This window comes from Doryrhamphus excisus, chromosome 16 (genome assembly GCF_030265055.1).
Source record: "Doryrhamphus excisus isolate RoL2022-K1 chromosome 16, RoL_Dexc_1.0, whole genome shotgun sequence".
NCBI lineage: Eukaryota > Metazoa > Chordata > Actinopteri > Syngnathiformes > Syngnathidae > Doryrhamphus > Doryrhamphus excisus.
The window spans coordinates 15686156-15712225 of NC_080481.1; the positions used below are offsets into that span (position 1 = coordinate 15686156).

Sequence of the window (26070 nt, forward strand, 5' to 3'; positions counted from 1 at the left end):
GTTAGCCGTGTTAGCAACGTGCTAGCAGAGTGTTAGCATGTTAGCCTACATCTCACTGCTTTTTAAACAACGTTTAATTAGCACATGTACATGTTTAAGTATGCCAATGCTTTAATTGGATTGAATTGGTTTGAATCTTTAAAAAATGTCAATCAAAATTTCTCAAGAGAGGAACATTTTAATTGACTTCATTTTACCCACATACTGTAACTATTAGCATAGCGCATCAATCATTGACTTGACTTCAACTGAAAAATCCTTAAGTACTTAGGAATGTTATATTTTGCTAATATCACAAATAATCTCTATGAACTTCCAGTGTAGATGTCAAAATAAATATTTCTTAGAATGAATTTAACATCATGTATAAATCCTTGCATAGTAGTATTCTGGTAATGTAGCTCATATTTTACGTTTCACAGACAAACCAAAGAGCATTACAATACTGTATTATGATTATTATGAAAAACAGAGGATAAATAAAACAGTCATGTCTCATGCGTTGTGATGTGCAGCTTTTCTTTCAAAGCCACATGTTTCTCCATTATTTGTCATCTTGTCCTGCGGGATTCATATAGTATGATATGTCAATCAATATTGATACAATAATACAATAATACTACATGAACTCACCTTCATGCTGCCAACCATTTCTTCAAAAGACTTGAATGTAGACGAGTGTCTAGGAAGATCGGATATTTTGTGTGATTTACTTTACCACCACACTGCTGTGTAATCATTGTGGGCGGGGGGGCATTTACCTCATAGATGGCACACTCATGGTGTGGCTCAGGGTGCTTCCGTTATTAAAAAAAAATAGATACAAATGTAGTATTAAAGATGTCTATACTTAAAGCATTAGAATTTGGATAATAATAATAATAATGCTTTAATAATAATAATAACAAAGCTTACCGTGGTGGGCTTGGAAGGGGGAGTGCTCTGTTGTGTTTGCAGCGTGAAAAACAAAAACAAAAACAGAAGCAGAAATGAAGTCACACTAAGTTTCTATATGACAACAACAGGCTTATCTGCCATGTTGAGATGTACTAGCGTGATTGGATTACGGCCTCTTACTGGCTTATACAACCTCATGGCAGATGGACGCCTCCATGTTTTGCATAAAATATACTAACGGGGTAATTGTTTTTATTCCGTATTTCAGTATGCTAATTATCTACATCACTTTCTTAGTTTATTATGTGTCCTGTTCATGTAGTGTATATTGTGTTTTTGTACAGTGATGGTGTGTATGATTGTGACATCATCGTGGTAGTATTAAGAGTTGGATCGTTCATTCATTTTCTACCGCTTATCCTAACGAGGGTCCCGCGGGGTGCTGGAGCCTATCCCAGCTGTCTTCATTTGAGAGGTGGGGTACACCCTGGACTGGTCACAGGGCACATATACATAGACAAACAACCATTCACACTCACATTCATACCTATGGACAATTTGGAGTCGCCAATTAACCTAGCATGTTTTTGGAATGTGGGAGGAAACCGGAGTACCCGGAGAAAACCCACGCATGCACAGGGGGAACATGCAAACTCCACACAGAGATGGCCGAGGATGGAATTGAACCCTGGTCTCCTAGCTGTGAGGTCTGCACGCTAACCACTCGACCGCCGTGCCGCCCTCAAATTGAAAGCATAACATGAAATAAAATATGCCTCGACTTGAAGCTCTAGAGCTGTTCTTGAAGATGCAGTGTCATTTCGGCACAAGGAGTGGCTTGGTCTGACTGTTGGCCCCCCTCCCTGCTAGTCCGTCTGCCTGGATCCCTTTGCCAAAATCCACCATGCATACCCAGTCATCAGTTTCATATTGCATTAAGAGAGTTTAAGAATTGCAACATTGAGGGGGCTCAGCAATAATTACCTCATCTCTGCCAGCCTCCTGGTGAGGACCACACCCATACTGGACAATGCAGAAGATGTCACATAGCCTGCATGGGAGAGACCTTCCTTGGTTCTTGTGTATCTGCAGGTAGAAAGAAGGAAGCGACGGGGAATAAGAACTCAATACTTGAGCAGAAACAGAAGGCGTGTACATACGCTGCATGCCGGAGCTTGTGCTAATACAGCTAACTGTATATACAGCTAAATAGTCAATAAATAGTCAATAAATAATCAATAAATAGTCAATAAGTAGTCAATAAATAATCAATAAATAGTCAATAAATAGTCAATAAGTAGTCAATAAATAGTCAATAAATAGTCAATAAATAGTCAATAAATAATCAATAAATAGTCAATACATAGTCAATAAATAATCAATAAATAGTCAATAAATAGTCAATAAGTAGTCAATAAATAGTCAATAAATAGTCAATAAATAGTCAATAAATAATCAATAAATAGTCAATAAGTAGTCAATAAATAGTCAATAAATAGTCAATAAATAGTCAATAAATAATCAATAAATAGTCAATAAGTAGTCAATAAATAGTCAATACATAGTCAAGAAATAATCAATAAATAGTCAATAAGTAGTCAATAAATAGTCAATAAATAGTCAATAAATAGTCAATAAATAGTCAATAAGTAGTCAATAAATAGTCAATAAGTAGTCAATAAATAGTCAATAAATAATCAATAAATTGTCAATAAATTGTCAATAAGTAGTCAATAAATAGTCAATAAATAATCAATAAATATTCAATAAATAGTCAATAAATAGTCAATAAATAGTCAATAAATAGTCAATAAATAGTCAATAAATAGTCAATAAATAATCAATAAATAGTCAATAAATTGTCAATAAGTAGTCAATAAATAGTCAATAAATAATCAATAAATAGTCAATAAATTGTCAATAAGTAGTCAATAAATAGTCAATAAATAATCAATAAATAGTCAATAAATTGTCAATAAGTAGTCAATAAATTGTCAATAAATAGTCAATAAATAGTCAATAAATAGTCAATAAATAGTCAATAAATAGTCAATAAATAGTCAATAAATAGTCAATAAATAGTCAATAAATAGTCAATAAATAGCGTCCATATAATTGGTCTTCGCAAATGACAACTGTGAATTTAATTTGCAAACATCATACTTGTGTTGTGTTGACGTTTGTTTACAGTTCCTGACAGTTAAATCAAACAGGTGAACAAAAAGGTTTACAATCACGTATATGATGCCTTTACTTGCTCAATTTCTAAAATAAAAGAATATTTGTACAACTTGTAATATGTCAAATAAAACAATACAGTTCGCCTTACTTCACAGAATACTACCAAATGTATCATGAATGCCTACAACTGCTGGAAAGAAAAGGACTCAATACTTGAGCAGAAACAGAAGGCGTGCACATACAAGCTGGTGCTAATACAGCTAACTGCTCTTTAGCTAATTCAGGCCGTAACGCTATTAACAGCACCGATCCGTTTGCCCTCAGTAAATCCTATCACTTGTTCCCAGGAGGGGAACCTCAGTCCATGGATACAAAAGAACAACAAGAGAATCCCATGTCAGTGTGCATGTTACGTCATCAAGTAGAAGAAGCACTCACGCGTTGGAGTTGCTGATGTCATCCAAGGTTGCGGAGGCTGTGAGATATCTGGAAAGAGACAAACCTGTTGACACGTGACTTCTAACTAATTAGAGGGCTTGCTCCGGTTATGTAATCACAACACGCCATTACACGACAAAGTGTGTGGTGGACTTGGCGTGTGACTAGCGTGTTGACAAAGTCACGGCACAGGTGGAGGATTTAACATTACAACATCATCATACACATCGGGAAAATAGAAAAGCTGCATTCAAAGTCATGTACTGAGGAGCACTCACGGGGATGAGGTCTGAACTTCTTGCCAGCCTTTGGACAGGTTCTGTTTGAGGCTACTGAGAGGACCCATGCCCAGCTGTCTCCTGATGTCTGCAGCATATTTCTCTTTGGCCAACACTAGCTGCCTCATTGTCTGGATCTCCTCCTCCATCTCAGGCCAAACACAACATCATTAATACGGTGGAGGACATTACCTGTTGGTGGCGCTAAATAGCAGCCTCACCTTGGCCAGTTCAAACTTCAGATTGTCTTTGTCCTCTTCTGTTAGATCCGTGGGGGGGCATCCATTACCTGGCCTGCTGGTGGAGAACCTAATGGATGAAGTCCCACCAAGACCTGCACAACAACAATAGATTGATAGATAGATGGATAGATGGATAGATGGATAGATGGATAGATGGACAGATGGATAGATGGATAGATGGATAGATGGATAGATGGATAGATGGATAGATAGATACTAGATACTAGATACTAGATACTAGATACTAGATACTAGATAGATAGATAGATAGATAGATACTAGATACTAGCTAGATAGATACTAGATACTAGATAGATAGATACTAGATACTAGATACTAGATACTAGATACTAGATACTAGATACTAGATACTAGATACTAGATACTAGATACTAGATACTAGATACTAGATACTAGATAGATACTAGATACTAGATACTAGATACTAGATACTAGATACTTGATACTAGATACTAGATACTAGATACTTGATACTAGATACTAGATACTAGATACTAGATACTAGATACTAGATAGATAGATAGATACTAGATATTAGCTAGATAGATACTAGATACTAGATACTAGATACTAGATACTAGATACTAGATGCTAGATACTAGATACTAGATACTAGATACTAGATACTAGATACTAGATAGATACTAGATACTAGATACTAGATACTAGATACAAGATACTTGATACTAGATACTAGATACTAGATACTAGATAGATACAAGAGAGATACTAGATATTAGATAGATAGATATTAGATACTAGATACTAGATACTAGATACTAGATACTAGATACTAGATACTAGATACTAGATACTAGATAGTATAGTACCGCTAGTTGAAGCTAATGCTAATGCTACCTGTTACACATAACACTTCGCTTAGTCAAACAGAGACAAAACAAAATCACAATAAAAATACTAAGAGTCAAGTTAGAATTAGAAGTTAGACGACTCGGGAAGATGAAGGAGTTTGATGTTCCTACCGGGTCGGTTCATGGCTGCTCACCAAGCGGTTTGGACGAGGCTGGTCTGTGTTGCTTATTTCCATTCAATCAGCTCAACGTGGAGGAGCAGGAGAGGCACACACACACACACGTGATCCTGTGTGTGTGTGTGTGTGTGTGTGTGTGTGTGCGTGTTATTAATGGCTATTAATGGCAACACACACACACACACACACACAAGCACACGATATAACATCACATGGCTCATCACATCATATTGGACCTAACAAAAATATAAGTCAACAAATAGTCAATAAAAAATCAATATAATAGTCAATAAATAGTCAATAAATAGTCAATAAAAAATCAATATAATAGTCAATAAATAGTCAATAAATAGTCAATAAAAAATCAATATAATAGTCAATAAATAGTCAATAAATAGTCAATAAAAAATCAATATAATAGTCAATAAATAGTCAATAAATAGTCAATAAAAAATCAATATAATAGTCAATAAATAGTCAATAAATAGTCAATAAAAAATCAATATAATAGTCAATAAATAGTCAATAAATAGTCAATAAAAAATCAATATAATAGTCAATAAATAGTCAATAAATAGTCAATAAAAAATCAATATAATAGTCAATAAATAGTCAATAAATAGTCAATAAAAAATCAATATAATAGTCAATAAATAGTCAATAAAAATCAATATAATAGTAAATAAATAGTCAATAAATAGTCAATAAATACTCAATAAATACTCAATAAATACTCAATAAATACTCAATAAATACTCAATAAATACTCAATAAATCGCGTCCAATAATTAATTTGCAAAAGCTGAGTTAAAAGCTCAAACGGTTGAATAAAAAGGTTTACATAAATAGTCAATAAAAATCAATATAATAGTCAATAAATAGTCAATAAAAAATCAATATAATAGTCAATAAATAGTCAATAAAAAGTCAATATAATATTCAATAAATAGTCAATAAAAATCAATATAATAGTCAATAAATAGTCAATAAATAGTCAATAAATAGTCAATAAATACTCAATAAATACTCAATAAATACTCAATAAATACTCAATAAATAGCGTCCAATAATTCATTTGCAAACATCTGAGAAATACTTGTGTTGTGTCGACAACAATTTGTTTACAATTCCTTACAGTTAAAAGCTCAAACGGTTGAATAAAAAGGTTTACATAAATAGTCAATATTGTGCCTTTACTTGCTCGATTTCTAAAATAAAACAACATTTGTACAACTTGTAATATGTCAAATAAAACAACGCAGTTCGCCTTACTTCACAGAATACTACCAAATGTATCATGAATGCCTACAACTGCTGGAAAGAAAAGGACTTATGTCTCCATCTGCTGGCAATGGGAGAGTTCTGTAAATTACCTTCACATTCCTGCTAGGGCTGCACTTATTGCTTCAACTAAAAAAGTTTTTTTTACAGTACTTAAGATTTGCATATCCTAAGTAGTCCTCTGCACTATTTAAGATTAGCTATATAACCTATAATAATGCTATAATAAAGCCTTGGCTGGGTTTTGAATCAAATGTAGTTATTGGCATGATGAATATGAAATAATTGAATATGACAAAATGTTTGTAACATTTATTCACCAACAGCAAATTAGATCATGTTTTCTTCCAGACACACAATTACCATGCTACAACAAAAATGTTTCTATACTTTATATAGGCCGAGTGTATGTACAACCAACCTGAAACCTTTAAACCTTTGCTTGCACAATTTAATGGTTACAATACAACACTGCACCAGTTAAAATGATTTTTTTTCCATCATTTGAAAACATGACAATGTATGACATAAAAGAAAATTTCATTAATGCATCATATAACCGATTCACTATATTTGCACTCAATACTATGTTCTTTTCCTGATCCATTGTAGTTTTTTTTTCCTTTTCAACACACAGTGCATTCAACTTCAAACATGTACAGTAGCATTTTCAGTATCTGAATGAAAAAGCCATGACAGGTACATCTATGATTCATCAAGGGTTTTTACGGGAAACATCATACGAGGGCCACAGAGGTCAACATCCATACTGTTAATAGCAGAGGGTGGCTCGTCGCGCAGCTCACCGCATGTAAACCGTTGCAACACATGATTAGCAGTGATCACTCCGACAAAGTGACTCATTTAACAAACTATGGGGATTTGCAAAACATGTGGCAATATACGCAAACCCATATATGGAAAATGATATTCTGTCCTATCACTTATGATGTTCCGTATGACATGTACGGATTCAAACAAGTCCACAATGATCACAGTCGGCACACTTCCAAACACATGGACTCCAAAAACAAGATGAAAATTCTCATTAATTTTGCAGTCATCTTAATTTCCCAGTGTCATTTTTCTACATACCACATTAATTTTGCAGTGTATCCTCGACAAAAAAACCTGACTTTTGTACGTCGTTAAGATATTTATGTGTTGATATGACAACATTTTACTCAAGGGTTGATGAAACTGCCATACATTAGATAAAATAATCCCGTGTTGAAAGGACACAGACTGCAAGGATGGGAAAAAAAAAAAAACAAAGCCGCAGCAGAGGCGCCAACATCCAAAAGTAATTAACACAGCCGCAGCGGTTGGTGATAAGACGGGTGTGCCGCAACAGCGTTGTGACTGGTGTGAAAAAAAAAAAAAAAACACAGAAGACAAACACTATACCGCAAGTGGCATCCTTTTGACTTAAACGCCACTTCTTAATCTTGTGTGATGGCGCTGACGGCCTCGTTGAGCCACAGCCCGATGCTCCCTTAGCATATCTTATGAGAACTGCGCTCGAGTGGACATATTGCACATATTTATGTAGCAATGTGATGGAACTTTGCAGAGTAAAAATGCTGCAAACGAGGAAGGAGAACATGGCAATGTGTGTTACGAATGGTGCATGCTACACAATGACGTAGGAGAGCGGAGACTGGGGTATTTAGGGTAAAGGTAAAGAAACAGAAACAAAAACGTAAAGAATAATTTCTCATTTCTTGTCATATTCTGGGGAAATAAATAGAAGGGGGTGAACCGGGAAAGGGGTGCAAGGGATGAGTAAGGTCCTTTCATGGGCCATGCGGACTAGTCCCTCTCCTCTGCATGGCCTTCCTTGTGAAAGATGGATTCTTTCATGTCACTGAGGTGGCACAGGGGAGCAGGCAGGACCAAGGCAAGGGCGGACGGGTGTGGCCCGGTTAGTTGAAGCCGGTGTCGGTGTGGTAGGAGTAGTGGCCGTCTGATGTCAGCTGGGTGGTCTCTGTCGCTGTCGGCTGCATCATTATGGGGTCACCTCCGGCCTCTGTAGAGCAAACGGGAAGACGCCGCTCAGTATTTATTTATAATTTGCTAACATTTATCTTTCGCTAATAAAATGTGCAAAAATAAAATAAAATAAAATAAAATAAAATAAAATAAAATAAAATAAAATAAAATAAAATAAAATAAAATATATAGCTTTTTTTTGTATTGAATGATGGGGTCCTCCATCCATCCATTCATCCATTTTCTATACCATTTATCCTTACGAGTGTCGCAGTCATGCTGGAGCCTATCCCAGCTGTCTTCCGGCGAGAGTCGCGGTACACCCTGGACCGGTTGCCAACCAATCACAGAGCACATATAGACAAACAACCATTCACACTCACATTCATACCTATATCATTTTCATTCATTCATTCATTTTCTACCGCTTTTCCTCACGAGGGTCGCGGGGGGTGCTGGAGCCTATCCCAGCTGTCCTCGGGCGTGAGGCGGGATACACCCTGGACCGGTCGCCAGCCAATCACAGAGCACATATAGACAAACAACCATTCACACTCACATTCATACCTATATAATTTTAAAAAAATGTAATTAGCCAATTAAAACCATTGCAGATTTGATGTTTACATAAGTAAATTGTATTTTCCGCACTATAATCTATCTCTGTTAGATTGGCAGTATGAAAACTCATGTATAGACTTTGCATGATTATTTTATTTCCCATCTGTAGATTGCCCTTTTGCAGTTATATCTATCATATTTTTGATTAACGATATATTCAAATTGTGTCTGAAAAAACAAACAAAAAAAAAACAAATTGTGTCTGAATCTTATATCTATGCAACAAGTTTTTGGAACTATATTTAAGCCATCAAGCTTGCATTTCATATATATTTTTTTTATTGAAAATATATACAAATGTAATAGGTCAATGTATCGGTCATTATTGAAATCAGCCACTAGTGTTGTCCCAGACGGACAAATGCAGATCAGATCCTCTCACCTCTCTCATCAGATTGCAGCTGAGCCTCCAGATCCTCGGGGGACACGTAAAAGTCCTGTTCTTGGCCCTCGCGAGGCCGAGGTTTACATCTTCCACAGCAGCAGTTGCAGCAGCAGCATAGGCAGCAACAAAAGTAGCAGCCGGTAGCCAGGCCGCAGAATACGAAAAGTGCCTGCAAGGTAGGTGCATCATTGAGGTTTTAATGGCAGAGAAAAAAAACAAACAAAAAAAGAAGCAGAAAATCACTTCAATGCAATCATACCTTTGCCCACCAGCTCGAGAGGACAAAATAAGTGTTGACATTCTCCTCTCCAAACTGCTCTGCCACATACAGTCCCAGCGAGCCATATTTATCATAAATATTACGCTTTGTCGGGTCGTTAAGGATAGCATGGGCGTTGTTTATCTCCTTGAACTTATCTGCTGCTTCTGGATTGTCGGGATTCTTGTCGGGGTGAAACTTCAGTGCCAGTTTCCTGTATGGAATTATATCAACAGTTACACAAACGCCACTACAACCTGATGCGGTGTATACGTCACGCAATGACGGGTGGTGGCCCCGCACCTGTAGGACCGCTTGATGTCATCATTCGTGGCCATCTTTTCCACTCCCAATACATGGTAGAGAGACTCACCCGCAGTGGACAGAGAGCGCTGCCTCTGCTGCTCAGCCATGATGCCTCACACGTCCACAGGCTGGACATATAAACAACACAATCCGCATGTTAACAATTCTATACATCTTGGGGCGGGAAAAAAAAAAAAAGATTAAATGATGCTGACTCCGGGGCAACAGCTGGCCCCGGTGCTGCTTGGCCGAGCTCTGCAGTCAAAGGGGGGCAAGTCCCGGATTTATGACAGGAGCCTGCAGTGTATTTCTCATACACTACTATAGTAGCTTTACATTGTAACACTATCATAATAATAATAATAATAATTGCAAGGTATACTTTGTGGTATATACTATACTATACCAAGTATGCTTGAAAAGAGCACGTATTAAGATTTAATACTGTCGAGGTTTCAAACGGGTGTCATATAGAAACGGATAAAGCCAGGTTTGGGAAGATGGTCAACAACAAAAAAAACGGCAGATGTATCTTTGTTAGAATCCCCTTCAACATAAATGTCAACACAACGGATTAGAGGCCGTGAAAACGTTGCAAGGAGCATAATCTCCGCACATCATCATCATCATCAGCAGTAGTACTGCCATGGCGCGCAGCATCCATGTTGGTTCGCCTCCTGGCCTGCTATGGATGCGAGGCAGGTCGTCAGCAACCCTTTTTTGAAGGGCAACCGCCATCGCGATCAGGCGAATTAGACCCCGACGACAGGGAAGGGGACTGACTTACCTTTCACACGGCTCGGATATGATGAGAAGGGAACGATGAACCGGTAGCAAAGAAAGGAGAGTGTGGCGTGACTATGGCTGCATCTCTCCGCGGACCCTCTGTGGGCGCCCACCAACCATGGACAGCTGCAGCAGTACGTTGGCCCCGCCCCCTTTGCTCACGCAACGTGCGCGTTCACGAAGAGCAGAAGGAGGAGAGGATGCGGGAAGAATCCGGGCGCGCGCCGAAAGATAGACGTGACTTTAAATGCATTAGTTAATATATTAATATATTTTAAACACATGTAACTACTATTTAAGAAAGCATTACTATTTATTTAGCATAGACAAATATAGGTAATAGTAATTTTATTAAAAAAATATATAAAAAAATTAATAAAAAACAGTTATTGAATCAACCTTTTTTCACACAAAAATAGTGTATACTCGCAAAACTTTATTTTAATATTATATTAAATTGTAAAATAACTTAATAACCACTAGCCTTTTTTTAAAAAAAAAAAAACTTTATTTTAAAACACACTTTGCCCTACTTGCGCCTCGGCAACGGTGACGTCATAATTTCCACCAATGGTTGAGCTCGTAGGAATGACGTTGCTATCGCGAGGATATCACGTTAGCTTGGCTTGTTAGCCAGCCGCGAAAAATCCTCATTGGGAAGCTGTAGTTTCCAGTTTTAATGCCTCTTTGAGAACCAAGTGAACTTCTGGTCACAATTTTATATTATCTTTACGTCTGCGAGGAAGGAAAATAAACACTGGACCTTGCGTTTGGACGGTGAGTTAGCCGCTAACAGTCGGCTAACTAGCCGCGGCTGTTGCCTGGGAGGAGGAAATGGATTTGTTTTGGGTTGAGCCGCTGCTTGTTCAAATTGATTTAGCGCTAGAAATCGTCCAATTACGGCGCTATAGAATATTACTCTCGTTATAATTGTACACTCCTGATAGTTAGTACCACGCTATTAATTTTTATGCTTAATACCTGTTAATACATGTTTGTACCTCAACTGTTGCTGTAGGTACTTCAAGCAACCAAACTGTGTCAGTCTTGCGCACGCATCGGCTGAAATATGTTTCTCTCAACAGGCTTCCAATGATGAGTTATGCTGAAAAGCCTGAAGACATAACAAAAGACGAGTGGATGGACAAATTAAACAACGTGCACATTCAGAGGGCAGACATGAATCGCCTCATTATGAACTACCTGGTAACAGGTGAGTACCCTTCATCTTGAAGGTGTGGCAAGCCTAAATAACACATGCTTTATTAACTTGTGTGGCGACTCGAAATTGTCCATAGGTATGAATGTGAGTGTGAATGGTTGTTTGTCCATATGTGCTCTGTGATTGGCTGGCGACCAGTCCAGTGTGTAACCTGCCTATCGCCTGAAGACAGCTAGGATAGGCGTGAGGATAAGCGGTAGAAAATGGATGGATTAATTTTGATGGATTATTAACTTGTGTCTTGTTATGTTTTCTAGAGGGATTCAAAGAGGCAGCAGAAAAGTTCCGTATGGAGTCTGGTATCGAGCCAAGTGTGGACTTGGACTCTCTGGATGAAAGAATAAAGATTCGTGAGATGATCCTGAAGGGGCAGATCCAGGAAGCTATTGCACTCATTAACAGCCTACACCCGGAGCTGCTGGACACCAACCGATACTTGTATTTTCATCTGCAGGTACGGTTGCACACGACAATACAGTAAACCTCGGATATATCGGACTCGGATATATCGGAAATTCGCTCACAACGGACAGATAAAAAAGAACCAATTTTTCTGTAATGCATTTCCAATAAAAATTCATTGCATATGTCGGATTTTTTATAACGGATTTCGCCTATTTCGGCCGCATCGTGGCGTTCCCATTCGCCGAATCGTGACAGGCCGCTATACGACGTCATTTGCAGCGTTTGCAGCGTTGCCTGCGCGTCCAGGTACATTGGAAACATAGTCAAGGAAGTGCCTTTTTATAACGGATAAAATCCGATTTACGCATATACCGGATATAAATCCGATATATGCGTAAAACGGACATTTTCCGGTATACGCATATAACGGATTTCGCTTATATTGGACAAAACCAGTGGGAACAATTGAATCCGATATATCCGAGGTTTACTGTACTACATAGTTATGTTTTTACCGTGCGTCTGAAAACTGGACAAACAGAAAAAAAAATGGAAGATGTCCTCAAGAACACCGCTTCATAATTGGAATAATACGGACTGGAGGACATTTGTAAAATGTTGTAAAAATACAACTTAATTATCATAACATAACAACTTCATCCTTATAACGTGACAGATTTAAGTAAATAAATAACAATCAAAATCAATGCTTAACAACAATTTGTCGATGTGCTTTTTTTACAGCAGCAACATTTGATCGAGCTAATCAGGCTAAGGGAGACCGAGTCAGCGTTGGAATTTGCCCAGACCCAGCTAGCCGAGCAAGGGGAGGAGAGTCGGGAGTGTCTCACAGAGATGGAGAGAACGCTTGCCCTCTTGGCCTTTGACAATCCCGAAGAGTCGCCCTTTGGAGACCTGCTCAACATGATGCAGCGGCAAAAGGTAGTCTGAAAATATGAAAATGATGTACCCATCTTTGCACTTAGTATCGATCAAGAAAACATACACAGTAGGCTTTTAAGCTGTTGTTTAGCTTAAGGCTTTTTTCTTATTCAGTTCAGTTCAATAAATGTGATTTAGCATACAACCAACAGAGACATACAGTACATGACAGACACAGTAAAACCATATTAACAAGCATAAACAAGAGCATAAAAGACACCAGTACCATAGTGATATGTGTGCGTGTGTGCGTGTCTTACTCGATGCGCAGGTGTGGAGTGAGGTGAACCAAGCTGTGCTGGACCACGAAAACAGAGAGTCCACCCCCAAACTGGCGAAACTCCTCAAGTTGCTGCTGTGGGCACAGAACGAGCTGGACCAGAAGAAGGTGAAATATCCTAAAATGACTGATCTGAGTACGGGAACCATTGAGGATCCCAAGTGAACATACTAACCAGGACGGAGTTTATATAAAAAGAGTGTGTGACAACCCACTGGTTAGTGGGTTAAACCAGGACTCTCTATTTATCTCGGTTAAAGTTTGTCATGACTGTTGCACGCAAACAGCGCCATGTATGTTGCCATGGAGACATTTTGTGAAGCGTTACTATATGTTCATAACAGTATTACCTTTTATTATTTTATGTATAGCAATACAGTTACTGATGTATTTTATTCATGTTGAATAAAAACATTGTACCCCCACCCCAAAAAAAAAAAAAAAATCTATGCCTCCTGTTCTTGTCTAGATCTGGTCTCCACGGTAACATCTGTGATGCTGCTTTTGTGCAACCCAGTCGCAACTACAGTCAGCCCTGATAACCAAACCGACTTAAACCTCCACTTAGGACACGTGCAACAGAATATGATTTCTAAATAAATGCTATACTTCTTTTGTTTGGCATGAAGGTGAGATGAAATTTCACTTGGTGCAGCGACTGTAAATCATTGTATTTTGCAAAGTAACATTTAAATACCCCTCCCGGGTACTAGGGGAATTGTTGGAGTCAACAAATACAAATTTTGTATATTTTGGTTTGTTGAAGGCCTTGAGTGTGTAGTGTTTATTGCAACAGTCGTCCGTATTGACCGACATTGGTTTGCTGGAAAGCAAGTTGATGTTACGAGAGTGACAAATGTTAAGTATTTAAATGGGTTAACTTTTTTTTTTTTAAACCAAATACATTTTTAGACTGAGATCCTTTTGTGTGAAAATGTGTGAAATGAAATACTGTGCACAGTACTGTGCAAAAGTTTAGGGAACACTTACTACTTAATAATACTTAAGGATATACGGTAAAGACTGTTTTATCAATTTGCAAAAATGCAAATTAAGCGAACAAAAGAAACATTTTAATCACATCAATATTTGGCGTCACTACCCTTTTCCTTCAAACCGACATAAAATGCTTATAGGTACACTCGCAACAAGTCGGGATTTTTGTAGGATTATAGTTAAGTGTATGAACAATATCACATGATGGTTGAAACGCAGTCATTAACTGAAACAGAAACATTTGGGTGAGGAGCAGCCAAACTTTGATACAAAGGAGAGGTTATATGCTATGGCACAGGACCAAAACACAAGCTAGTTATACCGCATCAACAAGGTTTCGTCACGATGTGCAAACCTACAATGTTTAGAATCGTAGATTCCGTGGTCGGCCAATAAAAGCCCATACATAAAATACAAACATCAAGCTTATTACCCCTTTAAAAATCGGAATATACCCAGTAGTACCATCAGCTCAGAAGCGGAAGAAACCAGTGTCACTCAGGTACACCGTCTACTGTTCAGAGAGGCCTGGACAGAAGTGGTCTTCATGGTCGAGTTGCAGCCAAAAAGCAATTCCTCTGTCATGGAAACAAGACCAAGCGAATAAACTATGGATGTAAACATGGGAAGCGTTGTGCACAAAAATGGCAAAAGGTGCTCTGGACCGATGACTCAAAATGATTGGTTTGGGCTGCGGGCTGTGGAGCAAAGCATGAATGAATGTCTCCATGGAGGTTCTTTGCAAGTTTGGGGCTGTAATAGTGCAAATGGAGCTGATGATTTGGTTAAGGGTTAAGGGTGTCCTCAATGCTGAGTAATCCAGGCAGATACTTTGCCATCATGCAAAACCATCTGGGAGGTATATGATTGGCTGCAAATGTATTTGGACAAGGAAGGACAACAACAACCACAAACATAAAGCCATGCTCATAAAGAACTATCTTCAGCGTAAAGAACAAGTCCTGGAAGTGATGACGTCCATTTTTGAAATCATTCTTGGTTTACAGAATTATTTTCTAACCTAAAACGTTTGCACAGTACTGTGTATGTATGTGTATATATACATATATATATATATATATATATATATATATATATTGGGGTGGTGCAACAAAACACAAAATTCATTTGTGTTGCACTTCGATACTTTTTCGATACAAAAAAAGAAACCTTTCCTTGTTTAATTTGAATTTTATTGAAATTGCAAAAAAAAAAAAATTCAACTTAAAAATACAGTTCTACCGCACAGACTTATAACACATCATATTTTAAGCACCATGTAATAAGAATATAAAAATAAATGTATCTGATGGAGGTTGTTGTGGTGCATTCTTAGCAGGTGAGTAAATATTAAAAAATTTAAAAAAATATTACAAAGACAAATAAGTTAATTAAACAATTGATGCTGCATTTTCTACAGCATTATCTACATGAATGTAATCAATGACCAAGATCATAAATTCATGTTCCAGTTTGTAAGTGCACTTTAAGGGGGCAATGCCGACATACATACGTACTGGCTTTTGTGCAAAATGACGAAAATCGCAAGAGACGCACGTCAAACTTTTTCAGTGCTTTGGTTCCGATTTTCTACAAGAAAAACTCGACTATAGTCACATTTATACTCTTTTTATTTACAACATATTGCGCAACTGCAGGGTCTTGAGACACATGCTAACTCGCAAACTAGAGAGCTAGCAACCTAAACGGTAGCCTTCAAGTTATTTCCTTTCAACTTAAATAGCAAAAAACTTACCACTTCCACACGGATAGGGAGGATAACTATTAACAGTTATTTAACCTTTAACATGAACATTAATCAAACGTAATAATTTTTTCTGGGTACATGATACCATACAGCATCCTAACATTATACTTTCATATCAAGGCGGGGGCCTCAAACTAGTGTCCTGCGGGCCACATTTGGCCCGCGGGTCGCGTGTTTGAGATCCCTGCCGTTGAAAAATATGTCTATATGAATAATAGCTTGAAAATAGCTTGAAAAATATGTCATTCAAATATCTCGCACATTAAAAAGCTTGAATTTTAATACGACATTTCAAGCCATAGCCAAAACGCTGAACACTCACCCGTATGTGCTTGACAGTCAGAAGTCTAAACCTGAAAAACTCGCAAAAAATAATGAAATTCACCAGATTTGATGACCAACCTCTGTGAGGTGGAACACACCAGGTTTGATGACTGCTACCCCTCACTTGGTTCCCCGCTGTGAGCCACCGGAAGTCCTCTCTCACATCCTAAGTCTCTTTAAAGGAGGAACCTATGTAAGTTCTGTAAGTAATATACAGTGGCGTGAAAATGTGTTTGCTCTCTTACAGGTGAGAATATAGTCATGTATATGTCAATATAATCATGTACTTAGTGTAAATTTCATGGGTGCCAATCCATGATGACCAGGCCTGCTTATTAATTGAACATTGTTTACATTTTTCAGTGCAGTCGCAGGAAGGAAAGATTCCCTTTTAATGTGTTTGAAATGCTTCATACAAAACCACGTTCCATTTTTTTTGTGTTAACTACTTTATCACTTGAATCAACCACTTTGTTTACATCCAGTCAGGGTTACGGCCATCACTTGACGCCAGCTGTTATCGTCACATGTCTATTTTTTTTTTGGACAGAGTCTATCCAACTGTTCCTGTGGCGCCACTGCACATTTGTGTTATGTTATGTTATGTTAATAGCATCAATGGATTTGTCCTAACATGTTCTCGTTCTACCAGTCTAGCTTGTTTGCCCGTGGCTGGGATTTGTCACCGCAACGCAACTTTTTTTTTGGGCAGAAGCGCTGGACAAGCTAAAAGACTGAAAACGGTGGTAAATACCTTGAATGGCAGATAAACACACATTGGGAGACGCTAGGACTAACTTTGCTGCTCCACTCTTGGATGCTAAAGTTGACACAACCAAAGCGTTGTTGGATGAGGCTGCAGGCAAACATCAGTGGCCCAGGTGAGATGCACTCCAATCGGGTTAAACTGCCTGCTGTGAGTCGGATGTGATTTATGTGTTTGTTTTCAAGCTTTACAAATCATCGCATCCTACTTAAGAGCGTGTATCTTAAAACTAAAGACTGTGTCTGTATGTTTTATCATATGAGCTTACAATTAGGGATGTCTGATAATATCGACCATCGATAATTATCGGCTCGATTTAAAAAAAATAAAAAATATTGGTTGATATCGGTATCAGGATTTTCTCAGGATTTCAGGGGTTCAATTCCACCCTCGGCCATCTCTGTGTGGAGTTTGCATGTTCTCCCCGTGCATGCGTGGGTTTTCTCCGGGTACTCCGGTTTCCTCCCACATTCCAAAAACATGCTAGGTTAATTGGCCACTCCAAATTGTCCATAGGTATGAATGTGAGTGTGAATGGTTGTTTGTCTATATGTGCCCTGTGATTGGCTGGCCACCAGTCCAGGGTGTACCCCGCCTCTCGCCCGAAGACAGCTGGGATAGGCTCCAGCACCCCCCGCGACCCTCGTGAGGAAAAAGCGGTAGAAAATGAATGAATGAGTGAATATTCATATCAGTTTCTCAACGCAAAAAAAAAAAAAAAAAAAGAAAAATAAAGAAAAAATAAAAATACACATATCAGTATTGGTTGATATTGGTAATTGTGAGTTTGACAATATCGGCATATTGGCTATCGGCAAAAAAAGCCAATATCAATGTATTACAAACCTGAACTGCATCCTATGAACAAAGTGAAAGCCAGAAGTATTCCTCTTACCATATGTATGTAAGTAAAGTAAAGTATGTAAGTAAAGTATGTCTTGTGTTGTCCAACCGATAGAGCCGTGGCTCGCAAATGGATGCCCGTGTTGTTTGCGGGGACATGCCTGCTGTACTGTGCCAGGATGACCATGCCTGTCTGTGCTGTCTCAATGGCAGCCACGTTTCACTGGAGCAAGATCGATACCGGTCTTGCTTTGGGTGGATTCTTCTGGGGCTACTCCTGCACGCAGATTTTAGGAGGACATGCAAGTGATAAGTAAGTGATTGACATACAATATACGATTCTACGAGAGGTTAAACTTTTTACTTTTTGGGATGTTCCACTTGATAGAATCGGAGGGGAGCGAGTCCTGTTCTTCTCAGCAGCATCGTGGGCCATGATCTCAGCTGCTACGCCCCATCTGGCCCACTTGGGCAGTCACACCTTGGCTCTGATGACCATGGCAAGAGTCCTCATGGGACTCGTACAAGGTGATAATGTTTTGATCTTAAACTGTGTGTTTTTTTGTTATTTAAGATTAGTGATATTCTGGAGCTGAAAAAGTAGAGTTAGTAACACAAACGTCGCGTCTGCTAACCTGAGCTAACTCTAAAACACATTTGGTACATTCTTTCTGCGTAAGAATTCAAGTAAAACAATAAATAAATAATAACAAAAAAATAAAAGGACATTGAAGATGACATAATGTACTTATTTTATATGAAAGTGAAAATTTGTAAACATTTGTAAAAATTTGTAAAAAAATTGTAAAAAATTGTAAAAAAAAATTGTAAACAATTGTAAACAATTGTACAAATTTGTAAAAGTTTGTAAAAAAAAAAGCAAAAAAAGTAAAAAAAATGTAAAAATTTGTAAATTTTTTTTAAAAAAATTGTAAAAAAAATGTAGAATTTTTTTTACATTTGTAGAAAATGTAATAAATGTGTAAAAAATTGTAAAAAAAAATTAAAGTAAAAAAATGTAAAAAATATAAAAATTTAAAAAATTGTGCATGCGTGGGTTTTCTCCGGGTACTCCGGTTTCCTCCCACATTCCAAAAACATGCTAGGTTAATTGGCGACTCCAAATTGTCCATAGGTATGAATGTGAGTGTGAATGGTTGTTTGTCTATATGTGCCCTGTGATTGGCTGGCCACCAGTCCAGGGTGTACCCCGCCTCTTGCCCGAAGACAGCTGGGATAGGCTCCAGCACCCCCGTGACCCTTGTGAGGATAAGCGGTAGAAAATGAATGAATGAATGAACGAATATAAAATATATAATAATTCATCGAATCATAACAGTATACAAAAAACTGGGCACAAATACTGTATTTAGCACATGTTGTACAGGAAGATTGGTTGCCTTGGTTACAGAGCGTTATTGAGGGAGGGAAACATTTTTTTAGACTCTTTGTTCGTGCCCTGATATACATCTGCATCGCCTCCCAGAAGGTCTTAGCTTAAACAACAAGTAAGGCGCGGTGAGAAGAGTCCTGGATGATGCTGAGACTGAAAGCTCTGCTGACACATTGGGAGTAGTTGTGGAGGTCTAAAATATTACTCCCGTCTCAAAATCGCAACCTTGAAATTGTTTAGTAACTACACAGAGTGCATAAGACAAGTGGGCACGACCGTGCATCAGTCACTGACTGTGTTTTTTTTTGGGTTTTTTTGTCTGCTTGTTCCGGGGATTGACTGGTGATATAAAGTCAGTTGGAAAACTGCTTGTAGTACTGACAAAAATACAATAAATCAATTAAAAAAAAAATAGTACTTGACAAAAATACAGTGAACAAGGCTGACACATTACAGATACAGATAGTGGTGTATTTGCTTGTCGCTACTAAATTAATCACCTCTGTTTTTTCTTTGTCCAAAATGGTTTTCTAGGTGTATTTTATCCATCTTTGGCCAGTTTGATTGCACAGCGTGTAGCGGAAGGAGAAAAGGCCTTTTTAATGAGCATCATGCAAAGTGGGTGCTTTCTTGGGTATGCCACACACACACACACAAACACACACACACACTAATCATCATATAAGTGTGACATTTATTTTTTTGTGACAGATTCCAATTGTTCTTTCAGGATATTGATTGCTGGTGGACTGGGCTCGCTGCTGTTGGACTGGTACAACTGGGAAAGTGCATTTTATGCTGTTGGTTTTCTGTCTGGACTCTGGGCGCTCATTGTTTGGCAGTATTTATTGAAAGGTGACTTCTAGGGAACTAATAGCATAGCTGTGATGCTTTTCGTTGAATTGACACCGTTTTTATTTGTTTCCATCACTTTGATGATTAAGACATTCCAATTATTGAATGATTTTTGTGATATTAAGGACAGCTAACATATCGGTGATTAATCTCAATCATTTTGCAGCATAACCACGAGTCTTGTGGCCTGTCCTCCACAAAAATACACTTAGGCCCAGTGTCAAAATCATTAAAAACCGCTGCCCCCAATCCAAGTACTTCTAACTGTAAGTCAACGACGTCCCCCCCGTCTTTGTTAGTCAGTAGCTTTGTACGCAAAACAAGTGACTAGTTAGAATTCACAGCCGTTGTATTCCTATAAAGCGACGCTCATGTTTGGCGCTATGGTAACGTGTTTGCTATGTGATGCATATGCAGGTCAACCTTATCCACCGCAGAGGGAAAGACCAAGTGACTCCCGATCAAAGAGATTTGCAATATTTTATTTGCTGCGTCTCCTGAGGAAGCCAAGTGTCTGGTACCACTTTTAGGTTTGACTTTTTATTCATGCGTTTATTTTTTTCCGTATCAATATAACGTCTCTGTGTCCGTCTTCATCCAAAGGGCCATGGTTTTTGCTCACCTGTGCACATGCGGTACTTCCTACATTTTACTGTCGTGGATGCCGACATACTTCAATGACGAATATCCGCATGCTGCGGTATTTCCACTTCCTTCAGGCTCACAACTGGCTTCAACTTTATACTCATAAAGTATCTTCATTTTTCAGTGGCTTGTCTATTCTTGCAGACGTGGACGTACAACGTGTTTCCTTGGCTAGCAGGCATTCCAGCAGCTCTTTGGGGTGGATATGTTTCGGATTCACTCATCAGCCAAGGTGTCATCACAGTTAATAGCGTTATAAATTATATGTTGTTTACTTTTAATAAATGCATTTTTTTTTCCTATGTAGGATACAGTGTTGCGTTTGTGAGAAAGACAATGCAGGTAAATATGCTGACTTTTTTTTTTTTACTCATTCTGTCTTAAAGTTGATGGTTGAAATCCTAACGTGTGCAAATACAGGATGTGTTAAGTGAAAGAAAAGTCATGTGTATGATTTGATGACATTAGATGACGAGGAAATTGTGTGGAAATATGGGCTAATAACTATAAAAGCAATCTTCACTCGCTAAATGTACTGCAAAAAAGGTCAGTAAGGATAATTCATAATGCCACCTACAGAGAACATACTAACTCCTTATTTCTAAAATCACAAACTTGCTGATATAGTTCATCTTCAAACAACTAAAATATTGCATAAGGCTAAAAACAACCAATTAGCTAAAAATGTCATCCAATACTTCTCTACAAGAGAGGAGAAATATGATCTCAGGGAAGAAGTACATTTGAAACACTTCCTTTAAACTTAAATAGCCAAAAACTTACCACTTCCACACGGATAGGGAGGATAACTATTAACAGTTATTTAACCTTTAACATGAACATTAATCAAACGTAATAATTTTTTCTGGGTACATGATACCATCCATATCAAACCTGCGCGGGCCGCACTAACATTAAACTTTCATATCAAGACAGCGGCCTTAAACTAGTGTCCTGCGGGCCACATTTGGCCCGCGGGCCGCGTGTTTGAGACCCCTGCCATACAGCATCTATATCAAACATTATTGAAACACTTATACGCTAGGACTACGTTATGCTAGCCATAGCATTTCAGTATGTGGAATCAAACTATGGAATGGATTGAGTAAGGAAATCAAACAATGCACAACGATGAGCCAATTCAAGAAACAATACAAGCAGTTGATGTTTGCTAAATACAAGGATGAAGAGTCTTGAACCAGTCATGATGTGCTATATATATCACTATATTGACACGCACTATGGTACACATTATGGCATTGGATGCTCATATCACCTTGTACTTCGGTATGAGGTACATTATAAAAAACAAAAAAAAAACAAAAAAAAAAACCTTAAACTGTATTATGGAAAGCAGGAAGTGAACAAATGTAACAGTTACTGATTATAAAAGTACCAGATGAGAGGGGTAGGATTTAATAAGCTGTGCTTCTTCCTACTCCTTTTGGACATGTGGAACTGGGAACTGATTATGGGATGCATTCAATTGTAATCTGATGCATGTTCAAATGAAATAAAACCATTACCATTACCATTACCATATTTCAATCCAGTATCTTATTTGTACAACAATATTCAAGGATAGGTATGAATGTGAGTGTGAATGGTTGTTTGTCTATATGTGCCCTGTGATTGGTACGTGATGCACCTAAATGTACCATTTCTAGAAAGAGCAAGCTCAGCACTGGTAGCAGTTTTTACTAGTTTGAGTCTACTTCCCAAATTTAGATGGACGTGTCCAGCCATTGTGTGTGTTATGTGTCTCACTAAGGAAAAATCCACTTTTATGGTGTTCATCCATTTTTTTTGCTCTTTTAACACATCTTCCCTTCCACAGTTCATCGCCATGGGTGCGTCAGGTGTTTTTGTCATGCCGCTGGCTGGAAAGGTCTCCTTTCCCGTGGCGGTGATGCTGCTTTCAGCTGCTATGGCTTCCCTCTCCTTAACCAGCAGGTATGTACGTGCTTGTCTGTTTAAAGGTGCCTCATCATTCTTATATGACTAAGACACAGTAGACTTAATATATAATAACCAGGAAGTAATGTTGGAATGATGGAGGTATCGTAGAGACAGCATAGTACACAAATGTAATATTTGAACTACTATGGCGTTATAGGATATAACATTCTAACTATAATTGGTTATTGAAGTATTGTTAAAGTAATATCCCTAATGGTGACCTTTGTACAATACTGTACAATATACAGGTATTTTTTCAGAGTCGGGTTTTTACACCAGATGCTTTTCCTGATGCAACCCTGGACAGGAATCAAACCCACGAGTGTAAAATTACACCAAGAGTGTAAAAGCTGATAGCATCGACAAATTAAAAATTAAATTAAATTAAATTATAATTCATTTGGTTTCCATATGGGGCTGCATTGCGGTCATATGGTTAGCGCGCAGACCTCACAGCTAGGAGACCCGGGTTCAATTCCACCCTCGGGCATCTCTGTGTGGAGTTTGCATGTTCTCCCCGTGCATGCGTGGGTTTTTTCCGGGTACTCCGGTTTCCTCCCACATTCCAAAAACATGCTGGATTAATTGGCGACTCCAAATTGTCCATAGGTATGAATGTGAGTGTGAATGGTTGTTTGTCTATATATGTGCCCTGTGATTAGCTGGCGACCAGTCGCCCAAAGATAGAAAATGAATGAATGGTTTCCATATTAAATACATAACAGGTATACTAATAAAATATTTCTTATAATAATGTAAAATAAATGCTTTTGTATACTTTTTGAAGTTACCATAACCTTATAACGATAGAAAAATTGAATGTCGCTTACAGGAATTTTTAAAAAATTGTCATTTTGTTCTTGAGTGAAAAGGTTGAAATGCCGTCACACTGTGACAAGTGATGAATGTGTTTCAGTGGAGCATCTTTGAACGTCCAGGATCTCACCCCATCGTGTGCCGGTGCCCTCTTTGGTGAGTGTGTATCAGGTAGTTTGTGTGTGATGGAAATGGAAGTTTAGTATTGCATCCATTCAACAAATGTGAAGCCATCAGTCATACGTGGTTACGATGTCTTTTAAGCAAAAAATGCCAATATTATAAACGGATTTCCTTGCTCTGCATTAGGTTTTATGAATATGCTGGGTTCCTTCATGGGTATGTATGAACAGCATCGTTGCTAAGCAACAAAATGCGTGTATTCTTACATGTCAAATACGTGTCCTGCACAGGCGTGGTGATGGTCTCACTGACGGGTTACCTCATTGAAGTCACACAGTCGTGGGCGGCAGTTTTCTCCCTCATCACCGCTGTCCACGTCGTCGGTGTCGGAGTCTTCCTCTACTTTGGGGACGCTCAACGTGTCGACTTGGAAAATCCCAAGTCATTGATGTGACGCTCGTGGACATCCGCAACGCTGTTGTCTGATTCTGGTCCACGTCACAGCGTATATTATCCCATGGACGGATGGTCTCCTCTCTGGAGAAAGAACTCAATAGGATTAAGGAAAGGAACACTATGAACATTCCAAGAAATTCATACATGGTATTCATGGTATTATGTTCCGGACTTATTTTTGACAATTGAACAGAATATTGTGTGTATTGTGATGACTTAAAGAATGAAATGCCGAATGAATAGTGTAACTGTGCTAACTAAATGAATGAGAAATTCAATTCTGTTGTGAACACGTTTGTCCATGTTACTTTGTTTCGAGAAATGAGCCAAACCAATGGAGAAAATGTAACATACCTACCTGGATACCAATCAATTTTGGTAAAGATATGTATTAAAATGACACAAAGTAGTAGTTATTATATCAAGAGTAGCTGCAGTTGGGTGACGCCACCACAAACAATACCAATTAACCGATTTTACCAGTTTTACCAGTACAATATGTTCAATGCATTAACGAAAGGTGTGCCAATTAAGTTGACAAGAAAGAAATAAAGTCACAATAACAGGTAAGTATATCTTTAATAATGAATATGATCAAATCTAAGAACGTGATAGTGACCTCTGATACAATTTAATTCAAGGGTGACATTATTATTTTTTTTATTTTTTGCATAACTTCTTCTATAATCCAATACTGTTATATAGCTCTGGTTGCACCGCAGTCATACTCCCTCGCTTTACTGTAACGCTCATTCAAACACACACACACACACACACACACAAAGACAGAATACAGCAAGTTATTAGAAAAAAAAAACAAAAAAAAAACATCACAAACATATAGCATATAGGCTAGTCTCCGGGTGTCCGTACACTAAGAATAAATCAGTTAAGTATAATGCTACAGTTAAATGTTTTGAGGCGTTTGCAGTTAGAAATGCCAGTACATTAAAGCTTATAATATCTGATGGTGCATGTGGGGGGGGGGGGGGGGGGGGGGGGGGTCACGGCCATGGAAAATGATGCCATCATCAAATACTAGTATGTTAATAAAGAACAAAACCAAGTGACTAAAGTTTTAAAAGCATTACATGCTACATCAGATTTGGACAAGACGGCGAGAGAACAGATGAGAGGAGAAAAAAGCAGCTGACAGAAAGCAAATTTAGTACTGATCAAAAGCCAAAAACATTATCATTTGTCCAGTTAAGAGAGGGGACCATAATTAGATATACAAATTCCCTGAAACTGTCTGAAACTAAGTGAAAAGAAACATTAAGGCTCTGTGGTGGAGAGAAAAAGAAAAAGACAAAATTAGAGACAGACAAGCTTTCTCCACCATGATGCTCTATTTTAAATAGTCATCAATCAGTCAAATCTTTTTTCGGGCGCTTCAAAAAAAAAAAAAAAAAGTCTTAACCTTTTGCACATTTTGTCTGCAGGCAGACTTGCACACATTCCTAAAGTGGACATGACAAAATGTTCAGTGATAATATCAAACACAAGTGGCCACACACAAATAGCAGACGTTTGTTCACTCGCAAGATTCACCAACACAAGCACTTCACATTTCTCCGACACACAAACCACAATGTGAAC

General features: G+C 38.1%; 4 protein-coding genes across 5 annotated transcripts; 2 read left to right on the forward strand and 2 right to left on the reverse strand.

The window, feature by feature from the left end:
* Window positions 1-433: 433 nt before the first annotated feature.
* On the reverse strand, window positions 434-5162 carry LOC131104829 (tumor protein D54-like). The gene is made up of 9 exons (XM_058052384.1): window positions 5041-5162; window positions 4016-4128; window positions 3795-3943; window positions 3517-3564; window positions 1882-1983; window positions 916-942; window positions 762-797; window positions 634-682; window positions 434-561 (listed from the first exon to the last, which is right to left on the reverse strand). The coding sequence occupies exons 1-9, from the start codon at window positions 5051-5053 to the stop codon at window positions 496-498; spliced, it is 603 nt and encodes a 200-aa protein (XP_057908367.1). The 5' UTR covers window positions 5054-5162; the 3' UTR covers window positions 434-495.
* Window positions 5163-7587: 2425 nt separating this feature from the next.
* dnajc5aa (DnaJ (Hsp40) homolog, subfamily C, member 5aa) lies at window positions 7588-10847 on the reverse strand. Its single transcript, XM_058051281.1, has 5 exons — window positions 10680-10847; window positions 9890-10020; window positions 9587-9800; window positions 9325-9496; window positions 7588-8358 (listed from the first exon to the last, which is right to left on the reverse strand). Exons 2-5 carry the CDS (start codon window positions 9997-9999, stop codon window positions 8255-8257), a joined length of 600 nt encoding a protein of 199 aa, XP_057907264.1. The 5' UTR covers window positions 10000-10020; window positions 10680-10847; the 3' UTR covers window positions 7588-8254.
* Window positions 10848-11249: 402 nt separating this feature from the next.
* LOC131104526 (glucose-induced degradation protein 8-B homolog) lies at window positions 11250-16831 on the forward strand. 2 transcript variants are annotated; one of them, XM_058051815.1, is made up of 6 exons: window positions 11250-11455; window positions 11764-11891; window positions 12158-12354; window positions 13050-13247; window positions 13519-13635; window positions 16680-16831. In XM_058051815.1, the coding sequence occupies exons 2-6, from the start codon at window positions 11771-11773 to the stop codon at window positions 16683-16685; spliced, it is 639 nt and encodes a 212-aa protein (XP_057907798.1). In that variant the 5' UTR covers window positions 11250-11455; window positions 11764-11770; the 3' UTR covers window positions 16686-16831. The 2 variants fall into 2 exon arrangements, with proteins under 2 accessions (XP_057907798.1, XP_057907799.1); XM_058051816.1 differs by lacking the exon at window positions 16680-16831 and having other exon boundaries at window positions 11433-11455; window positions 13519-15789.
* Window positions 16832-16951: 120 nt separating this feature from the next.
* Window positions 16952-25426, forward strand: LOC131104525 (voltage-gated purine nucleotide uniporter SLC17A9-like). The gene is made up of 13 exons (XM_058051814.1): window positions 16952-17496; window positions 18340-18537; window positions 18613-18752; window positions 20152-20251; window positions 20348-20472; window positions 20890-20989; window positions 21076-21172; window positions 21262-21349; window positions 21425-21459; window positions 22955-23070; window positions 23993-24048; window positions 24202-24231; window positions 24306-25426. Exons 1-13 carry the CDS (start codon window positions 17375-17377, stop codon window positions 24467-24469), a joined length of 1371 nt encoding a protein of 456 aa, XP_057907797.1. The 5' UTR covers window positions 16952-17374; the 3' UTR covers window positions 24470-25426.
* Window positions 25427-26070: the final 644 nt, after the last annotated feature.